Source organism: Acanthisitta chloris, unplaced genomic scaffold (genome assembly GCF_000695815.1).
Source record: "Acanthisitta chloris isolate BGI_N310 unplaced genomic scaffold, ASM69581v1 scaffold1011, whole genome shotgun sequence".
NCBI lineage: Eukaryota > Metazoa > Chordata > Aves > Passeriformes > Acanthisittidae > Acanthisitta > Acanthisitta chloris.
This window is the reverse complement of record NW_008657482.1, coordinates 28441-39099: the sequence shown is the minus strand read 5'-3', so window position 1 is coordinate 39099 and position 10659 is coordinate 28441. Positions and strand designations below refer to the sequence as shown.

General features: G+C 48.4%; 1 protein-coding gene across 1 annotated transcript in view; it reads right to left on the bottom strand.

Moving 5' to 3' along the window:
- The window catches only part of LOC103811728 (putative polypeptide N-acetylgalactosaminyltransferase-like protein 3), a gene marked incomplete at its 5' end in the record, with an annotated part of 38173 nt that overhangs the window by 254 nt on the left and 27260 nt on the right, over positions 1-10659 (bottom strand). The window contains 2 exons of the mRNA XM_009084717.1: positions 2-37; positions 1650-1824. Of these exons, the coding sequence (XP_009082965.1) occupies positions 2-37; positions 1650-1824 (211 nt within the window). The remainder of the gene's footprint in view (position 1; positions 38-1649; positions 1825-10659) is intronic.

Here is a 10659-nt window from a genome sequence, read left to right as displayed (position 1 = left end):
CCGATTCTCCTGGATGCGGGAAAGCACCGGCTCAGCCCTGAGTGGGGAAAGAAGCAAAGCATGGGAAGAGATGGTGAATTCCTTCCATAGTTTGCACTGTAGCTTCCATACAATTCCTTCCCAATATCCCATCTAGCCCTGCCCTCTGGCAGTGGGAAGCCACTCCTTGTATCCTGTCTTCCACGCCCTTGTTCCAAGTCCCTCTACATCTCTCTTGGAGCTCCTTTAGGCACTAGAAGAGGCTGTAAGTTTCCTCAGAGTCTTTCTCTTCTCCAGGTTCAATAACTCCAACTCTCCCTGCCTGTTCTCATAGTTCCAGCCCTTGGAGCATCTTCTCATCTGGACCCACATCTTTCTTCTGTTGGATGAAGACATGATCCACAAGCTGGACAGCCTGGCTGGAAACCTTCCCTACTGTAAAGTAAGGCCAAGAAGGATGTGCTGTGTTTTAATCATGCTCTAACTAGTCCAGACGTCCCCCAAATCCCAACCACCATGTCCCTGGGCAGAACATGGTAAACTCTTGAAAGCAGAACTGGCTGAAGGGCCTTTTTTTCATTTGGGATACAGTTTGGTGCCTCTATAACTAGCAAAATCACCTCTGGGACATTCAAATGTGTTTGGATCAGGTGTGTGCTCTGCTTCACCTCTGCACCCAAGAGTCACCAACTGCCCTGGGCTCAGTGTGCCAACACAACGGGGAACTTGTACTCTTGATGCCTCTAACAGCAGTGGCTATGTGATACCAGAGTGAATGAAGCCCAGTCTGCAGAAATACTTCCTCTCTACCCCTAGAGAAGATGCTTCAAGAGCTCAGTAAATGGAGCTTCCTCAATAGATCAATAAAATCAGATATGAGTGACCTGAAGAGAGGAATGTTTAGCTGGGAATACAGATATCAGTGGAAGAAACAGCTCTTAAAGAGCTGCATTGTTGATACAAGGAAGTCAATACCTGTGCAGAGCTCTTTGCTTTAGCAGCTGCAAACAATTTTTCTTGTGGATGTTACTCTGATCAAATTCAGCACAAGTTAAGCTTCTTCCACCTCCACTTCTCTAAACATGGACCATTTACTTCTTACGCTTGGGTAAAGGGGGAAAAATCCCTCTCAGGCTCCTGTCATGATCTTAGACTCAAACTTAAGCCACTTGAGCTCAAATGGTTTGAATCTCTCTGGAAAAAAATCCTTATGAAACACCTTAAGCTGCTTCTGCACCTCTGCACTTAACTGCTAGCAGCGAAGGAAACAAATCAATCCAACCCACCTGAGCCTTCCCCACTGGGATCCAGCTGCAAAGAGCATGGAAGTGGGAAACACTATCTCCTTCAATCCCTTGCTGCCTGGGCTTTAGTAAAAACTTACAGAAATTACTTAAGGCTAAGGGAATGGGAAATCAGCCTGGGAAATCTAAGCAGGGAGCAGGGGATGTGCACCTGAAAAGGAGGGAATTGGAAAGATTACAGGAAATGAAGGCAAGGGAAGGTTTTCCTTGTATGTTCCCATCATGTTTTATCAGTGGCCATTCAAGGAATACAGGATTAATAAACCAATGGACTTTTGTAGGGACACATCCTTACAAAGGGATGGATTGCTCCTTGGTTCATGCATCACACACACTCTACCCAAGCCCCTGAGTTTGAGCACTTACCAGCCAGCAGTGAACTCCACATGAGCATCAAAAAATCCTGTGATCTCACCAGTGGCAGCTTTCCAGCCTTCAATCCGAGCTCGGATCAGGCCTTCCCTCTTCTGGTTGCGCACGACCTTCACCAGGCCTGGGTATCGCTTGTTCACGTATTCCTCCAGCGGTGCCTTCAGCTCCTCTGGAAAGTCACAGAGTCACACATGCCATCAGCTTGGAAAAGACTTCTGACATCATCAAGTCCAACTTAGGACCTAACACCACCATGGCAACTGGACCATGGCACTAAAGTGCCACATCCAGTCTGTCCTTAAACATCACCAGGGATGGTGACTCCACCACCGACCTGAGCAGCACATTCCAATGCCTGATAACCCTTTCTGGGAAGAAATTCTTCCTAATGTCCAACCTAAACCTTCCTTGGAGCAGCTTAAGACTATATCCTCTCATCCTGTCCCTTGTTGCCTGGGAGCAGAGCTTAACCTCACCTGGCTGCACCTCCTGGCAGGGAGCTGTATGTAGAGAATGAAAAGAAACCCCTGAGCCTCCTTTTCTCTAGTCTGAGTCCCCACAGCTCCTTCAGCTGTTCCTTGTGCTCCAGCCCCTTCCCCAGCTCCATTCCCTTCTCTGGACATGCTCCAGTGCCTCAATGTCCTTCTTGAAGTGAGGGGCCAAGAAGAAGTACCAGAGAACCCATTGAAAAAGTGCAACAGTTTTCACCTAATTAACCCACTTTATTGATGGATACAAGCAGAACTTACTGGAGAAACACATCTCTGTACACCTCTGAGAGGGATAAAATCATTTGGGGTCAATCACTGTTGATTTGCAAAGACCACTGGATGTACAGATCACAACCCACACAGCAGAAATTCAAAGGTGCTGCTGTTGGACAACTAAGGAGCTTATCTGCCACCCTTAGATGCCAAGGACAGCAAGAGGCTACCTCTGTCATATCTAGGTATCACCCCACCACAAGGCAAGAAGAGAAGGGAGTCACCCATGCACACCAAACACCAGTGCTCTGAACTTCTAATGGAGATCTTAGCTGGTAATGCTGCAAACCCCATCTGAAGTGACTCAAACTACATCAAAACCATATATGAGCTTCACTGCCCTTTTCCCTCAGCCTCACTACTAGTCTTGGCACTTGCTGTTTGTTTTCCAAGTTTTGCCACTAGAGAAGTTGAAATTCTCGTTGCTTTTATGATGGGATGAAAGAGATTTGGGGCTTGTTAGAAGGTCATCACACCATGGATCTTCTGTTCATTGGAAACTGCAGATCATTTCATTCTCTTGGCTAAGCCTGTGTGTGCACTGAGGCTGATTCTCATGGATCTGCCAGGCTGCACCACCACCAGCATGAAAATTCTTGCTAGTACAAGGATTAGGTATAAAAGACACACAGCACTTTGAACGTGGAAGCACATGGAAGGTTACAATGAGGTACAATAAGGGATAATGAGTATGTTCTTTCATCACTTTGGAAAAGTGCCAGTGCTCTGCTAGAAACTTTGGCTCTTTAGTGCCTTTAAATGCACAAATGCAGAGAGGAACTCTATGAAAGCTCAGAAATGTCACTGTGTACCAACATGAAACTCTTAACACCACGAAAGCAGTTCCTGAGAATGTCTTTTACCCCTATGAGACTTCAGGAAAGCAGAAAATTAAGATAGGATCTATGACCTCAAATTATAGTCTACTACCTTTCACATGTTCTCTCTCTGTGTCTTCAGGACAAAGACAGAAAGAAAAGCAAAAGCTACCATTAATATAATCCACATGGTAAAATACTGGAGACATGGGAGCACATATGAGTTCCTACATGAAGGAAACACAGCAATGGAGAGCAGAAGAGTAAACAGCAAGTGCCATCTGCTTTGAAATCATCAAAAGAAAAGGATTATCTGTTCCCCCTCCCTTCCACTCCTTTTTCCAAGCACAGAAATGTGCTTCCTTCAAACTGCCTTTCTGGGCTGGTTCTCCTCACAACTCAATTTCCCCAAAGCCTCATTTCTTTTTTATGCTGAAGTGGGAATAAAAAGAATAAAGCAAATGAGCCCCTTCCTCAATTCAAAGCATCTGCATCACACACATCCATAACTCAGCAACTTGCATTTCATGCTGAGCCACTCAGAGAAAAAACAGCACTTTATGGGGACAACAACTCTCCTGAATGATTTTAAGGAGACAGAGACACAGAGTTGTTGGACAGATGAAACTCCACAAGCACAGCACAGGCATCTCATATGGCTTTGGCAGAAGGTTGTGTGGAGAGCTCAGAGCAACCTGCCAGGAGCTGAAGGGGCTCCAGGGAAGCTGCAGAGGGACTCTGGGTTAGGAACTGCAGGGACAGGACAAGGAGCAATGGGGAGAAATTGAAAGAGGGAAATTTAGATTAGATATTAGCAGAGGTTTTCCCTGTGAGGGTGGTGAGACACTGGCACAGGAGCCTGTGCCTGCCCCAACCCTGGCAGTGTTCACAGCCACGTTGGATAAAGCCTTGAGCAACCTGCTCTGGTGGGAGGTGTCCAGTCCCAATCCCCAGGGCAGGGGATTGGGACTGGATGATCTCTAAGCTCCATTCCAGCCCCTTAACATACTATGATACTATGCTATTAATGCCACAGACACTGCACTGCAGATTAGGCTGAACAATTAAAACAAATATCACATTGAAGCTTTCATCTCAAGTGAAGGAAAACATTAGAAATCCTCTGGAGCATTGTTTGAGCAGCTCAGAGGAGGTGATGATGACTCCAGTGAGATAGGGAAGACAGGCAGAACAGGGTCAAACCTGAGAGATTCCTCCACCCACCACCCTGTGTTCAGACAGCTCTTCACAAACTCACCATGGAGCCACAGCCACCTCCTCCTCCTCCTCTCTGGAAAGAACTGTATGGCAGCAAGTGAAAAATGATCTGCTGAGAGCACAGAGGCCAGTACAGCACACCTGGGCACCTTCAAATGGCACGAGCTGGAGAGCTGGTTGAGAAGATGCTTGTGGTTGGCATCATTCTTAGCCCACACCCTGTTCATTAGCAGAGACAACAGTGCCCCTCTCCTGCCCACAACGTGCTTCAGGCATCCCTCATGGGTTGCTTCCCAGGTGGAGAAACACTCCAGAGATAAAAGCATTAACCAGATGTGGGAAGGGAATTTCCAAGCCCTCTCTCTGCTAAGGGTTCCCTGTACAACCTCACTCAGTTTTCCAGGCTTCACTCCCTGTGTTCTCTCCACTTTGGCTCAGCCCAGAGCCCATGGGCTTTGGGGGAGAACTCACTTATGAGCCTGTGCAAGCCCTAGAGAAGAGGATGGCTGCAGCCCTGTGCTGGCCTTGGCCAGTCTCCAGCCCTTCTGAGCTGATTTGCAGCCCTGTGGGAAGAGGGCACAGTGTACAGTGACTGCTGAGTGCTGTTTTGGTCCATCCCTGGCACTCAGATGACCTTTGTCAAATGGCACCCAACAAAGCTCTGCAGCCACACTGAATCCCCTGAGACCAGTTCACTGCTGGCCCCACTGCTCCAGCATCAGAGAGGGATGTGGTGGGAAAAAGACATGGGGCACTGGATGGTGTTTGTGGGAAGTGAGGAGATAAGAGCAGGAGTACCTGAGAGGTCCCTGGAGTGAGGACATCTGGGCAAGAAGTGGTGGGGAGAGGTTCCTTGCCAGGATCCTCCTCCTGTACCCATGTTAGTCAACCCCCAAGGGCACATTTTGCCCTGTAATCCCTTCTGAGTGGCATCTGCTCTCCAGACATGCACTGAGGAGCAGCTGGACCTGGGCATGGTGTTAGCCCTGGGGTTGCACATGGTACAGTGGAGAGATGCTCTCCCATGCAGACAGGCATAGCAGTGACCTGAACAAGGGACAGCAGTTTGAATCATAGAACCATGGAATGGGTTAGCTTGGAATGGACTATGAGACTCATCCAGTCTCACCCCCTGCTATGGGCAGGGACACCTTCCACCAACCCAGGTTGCTCCAAGTCCTATCCAACCTGACTTCAAACAATTAAATGCTCTGCAAACTTCCCTTTCAAGTATCTAGCAAGCCTTGGCTCAGGTCTCCCCTCACCATGGAGCAGGACTGATGTGGCTATGTTCAAAAGCATCAGTGGAAACTCCAGCACTAGCACAGCTGCCCTGGCCCTGTGGATGCTGATTCTGTTGGACCAGACCTGTCCAGACCCCTCCACATGAGCTCCAGTAGGCTTGAAACCATAACTCACGAATCTAATCCAAATCCAAGTCACGTGAAGTTATTCCTAATTTTACCCCATGTTTTCCCTCACTCACAGCTGTCTCATTGAGTGCCCACAGTGTAACAGGAGAACCACTCGTGGTGGCTCTGCCACGCACTGTTGGAACACCACAGAGCTGCTGCACTAAGGTCAGGAGCAGCAGAACTTTTCAGCTGTCATATCAACTTAGGAAATGTTTCCTCCCCAGCTGATGTTTTGTCCTGGCTATAGCAGGAAGGTTGGGAGGGCTGAAGTAGCATCCCAGGAATTCGTGACTTGCACTAATGGACAGTAGCAGAGACAGTTTTCACACAAATAGGCAACTTGGATCTGCTGTTTTCAGGACTCCATGGAAACCACAGCAGGGAGAAAGCATCTCAGAGTTCAGGTGCTGCTACCCTCAGCTCTGCCTTGTACAGGGTCACAGCAGTGCCTTCACCCCTTCAGCTCATGGCTCAAAGTGAGGGCAGCCACTAGATACTGAGTGATGACAACATTAGCATGAGAACCAGCCTAGTGCTCACACTCTGCAACTCTGGATGCAGAGTAATGGCAAAGAAAGTCACAAGCCAAGACAGAAGCAGAGCAGTGTCCTCCCAGCTCACCTTCACCCCTCCTAACCCAAGGACCACTCATTCAGGCCATGCACATGATGGATCTGAGTGGGTAGATCTAAGGGGCTCCACAACCAGTAATTCCATCCAAACTAAGCATTGCCATGGAATCTAGAGATTCATTTCTCTTCTGGGCATTATGGCACTCTTCCCACACACACTCACACACATCCTTTGAGGAAGGCACTGGACCATCCTTCAGAGCACACCCACACCATTCCTGTTTATTTAGGATGCAATCAGTGTTTTCACATGGAGCATCAGTGACCCTTTGATCTTTGCCATTGCAGGAGCTGTTTCCCAGGAAGATGTGCAGAGAGAAACACTCCTGCAAACGCCAGCAGGTTCAATTTCAATCCTTTTGTTCTCCATCTGTCTGTATTGATCCTCACTGAAGGGCAAGTCCAAGGAACTGGAATCCAATAGACCTGTTGCTCTATTAAAAAACTCATCTGCCAGCTGCAATGACTCATGTTAGCTATTGCAAAGTATTTTGTCACCTACATGAGCTTGCTGGAAAATAAGCCTGTCAGAGAAATTGAACCACCTGATGCCACTGCAAGTAACCACATCAGAGATATCAGCCCAGAAGCAAGCACAAGTACCAGTCCAGAAGCCCAGAAACATCCCCTGCTCAATGCTCCACACTGCCCAAATCTCTCCAAAGCCTGTTGAACCACCAGAACTGAAGGTAGGAACTGCCTGTTGCCACACAAAGAAAGGGGCAAAAACCAAGGGCACCAGAGAAACTCAAGGAACTACCAAAAGCAGAAAACTCCTTATCAAGCAATGCCCAGGTGGTCCTGAGGAGTGAACCACACCTCCTCTACACCCCTAAGGAAAACAGAGCTGTGTTTGCCAGGCTCAGCTGGGTAGGAAAAGTCTACAGAGCCCAAGGCTGTTATCAGAAACACTGAAGGCTGGAGAGCACAGGAGTCAGTGCTGGGAGTGCTCCAGGGCCATAGGAGACACCACAGCCCCTCTTGTTCCACACTTTCACCTGCCTGAAACACCAAAGCCATCCCAGGTAGGATTTCTGCAGCAGGAACTCACTAAAGAAACTCCTTCAACAGGGAATAAACAAATAGGAGAATGAGTCTCTGGAGCTTTACACCTGCAACTCTACAAGAGGAAACTGTGAAAGGGAGAGCAGGTGCTTGAATCAGCTCCCACAGAGGGAAAAGGCAAAGCTGGTCCCACTTGGTGTGCTCAGCTCAAACCTCTGGTTCATTTGGTTCAGCAAAACCCAAATAGAATCACAGAATATCCCAAGTCAGAAGGGACCCACAAGAACCATCAAGTCCATCTCCTGGCCCTGCACAAGAGACCAACAAGAACCATCAAGTCCATCTCCTGGCCCTGCACAGGAGACCTCAACAATCCCACCATGGGCAGGTTTCCTGCTCTCCTCCTGCCCTGGCAGCCTGAAAAGCCTCAGACCTGAACACCACTGGGACAGCACCAGGTCAGCTCCAATTAAACAACCCATCTAGCTGGAAGAATCCTGCACTCAGGTTGGCCCAGTGCCTGGGAAAGGCTGTCAAGTCCATCTCCTGGCCCTGCACAGGAGACCTCAACAATCCCACCATGGGCAGGTTTCCTGCTCTCCTCCTGCCCTGGCAGCCTGAAAAGCCTCAGACCTGAACACCACTGGGACAGCACCAGGTCAGCTCCAATTAAACAACCCATCTAGCTGGAAGAATCCTGCACTCAGGTTGGCCCAGTGCCTGGGAAAGGCTGAGATATGACTCAGCTTCTTACAATTCTCTCTCTGAACACAGACACGGAGGATGCAGGAGCAGAGCAGCTCCTGGGAGAGCCAATGTGCACAAACTCCTGGTGATGCTGTTGAAATGAGCTGCAAAACACACAAGTGATCTATCAAGTCTCAGCTAATATGTTACACCAAGGTAAATTACAACCCACAGCATGTCTCCCCCAGTGCATTCAACTCCTTTCAGCAGTCTTTTATCCAAAGTGTTTCTTTTCTACCCAGAGGTTTGCTTTTTAGAGAGATATTATCCCAGATGAAACCTACTAAAAGACAGACAACAACACCAAAAAAAGCAGGTGATGATTAAGCAAGAGCCTCAGACAAAGTGTGCAGCTGTGAGATAACACAACATCTCAGGGGCACATTGCTGCATCCCTCCAAGAACCCAGGAAACACGTTATCACTCCCAAACACAACCTGCACATTGGCTTTGTAATTACACCCCTGCAACAAGCACAAACAAAAGCAGCCTCCAAAAAAGCCTTTATGAAGTATAATGTGCAGCTCAAGGGAGAAGGGGGTTCAAACTACAACTCCCCAAGCTTTCTCCTTCAAGGAGGGATTCCCCCCTCCCCATTACAATACACTGGCATCTTTTATCTCTTTACAGCTCAGACACAAAGCAGCAGAATGACTGTGTTCATTAACTTTAATCTCTCACTGCACACTTTAACGTTGTGCTGTGCTGTTGTACACAACCACACTACAACAAAGCTGGGAGCAACAAGTGTCTAATGAGGCTTCAGAAGCAGTTTGTTCCACTCTCAAAACTACACACCAGCACAAGGTTCTGCTGGTGGCTGTGCAACTTGGTTGTGGCCTACCTGAGGGGCACAGAGAAGGAGTTCTTACCTCTACCCATGGGGCTCATTTGAAACCTTGAAGCTGACTTGGAAACCTCAGGCATTTTTCCATCTTTGGGTTGGGTATGTGCTTTGTTCTCCAGTCACCCAAACAGGCTGTGGTTCTTCTTCACAGCTGTGCAAAGCACTCCCTGACAAAACCTGACAGAAATCCCTGTGCCATGAAGTATCCTGAGCCTTGGGCAACAATCCCAGGAGAGAAGCTTCTCTCCCAGAAGCTGCTTCTGGTAACCCACCAGGATACAACACAACTCCTGGCCTTGAGCCACTACCCTCTGAAGGTCAACCTTCTTTCTGCTGTATAGAACAGAGTCCCCACAGGCTTTACCCAGGCTACAAGGACCAGCCATGCCCCCACAGAAATCATCCCTCAGACACACACAACTGCTCCCAAAAAAGCTGAAGTAATTCCTTCCCTTGTCCAATCACAGCCACCAAAGTCACACCCACACAGCTCCATCCTCTGTTTGATCCTCCAGGATTTATCTCTGAGTCTTAGAGCTCATGAGAAACTCTTTTCCTGTAATTATTTTCCTGTAGAAGCCAAATCTATTTATTACAATGACTTTGTTTGTAATATCCAAAGCATCAACCAGATGATGTTGCTCGAGCTGCTCCCAATGATTGCCTCCCATTAGTGGCAACTATATGACAATGTTACTGCCATTAATTCTTTGCTGTCATTGAAGCTCCTTGGCCATGCTGAGAGAGAACACATCGGTCCCAGAGATCTGTTCTACTTTGTATCATTTCTTTTACAGGAGAAAAGTAGCTTATGACACGCTTGGGAGGAGCTCTTCATAAACATCTGCCAAGTTACCTCATTATCTTCCTTCAAATCCCTCCTTAAAAAGCTCATTTGTCATGATGCCTGCAAAGCCTCAACAGCAGAGTACTGACATTATTAACTAACCTCCCCACCAGCTAATAGCATCACCTCACTCCCCACACCCTCTAGCCTTGTATGCTTCCTGCCCAGTGCTTCTGAGCACAGTGTTGTGCAACCCTCAGCACAGTCCCAGGCCACCATGAGGGACCCTGGATGCTCCACAATCCCAAGGCAATCACTGTATCCTCTTGGTGGGATGCAGCAGGCACAATGCCCAGGTGTGCAGGGAGGTTGGGATTTTTCTACCTCCTGTCCAGGATGTATGAACTTGTCCATTAATTCTGGTCACCTCCCTGGCTAGGTGGGTGCCATACACTCCAATGCAACCCTGGAAGTGTTCCAGGCCAGGTTGGATGGGGCTTGGAGCAACCTGGGAATAGTGGAAGGTGTCCCTGCCCATGGCAGGGGGGGGAACTAGATGAGCTTTAAGGTTCCTCCAAGCCAAACAGTCTGGGATTCTACGAAATTGCAGAGCTGGAAGTGCTTGAACACACCACAAGCTTTGGCCACTCATCTGACTGCCCTGCCAACACCCCACCAACATCCAGCCCCACCACTGGGTCCCACCAGCACTGCCCCAGCCCTCACAGCAAGTCCCAGGGAAGACAGTGCCTTGCAAGCTCAGCAGTGGAT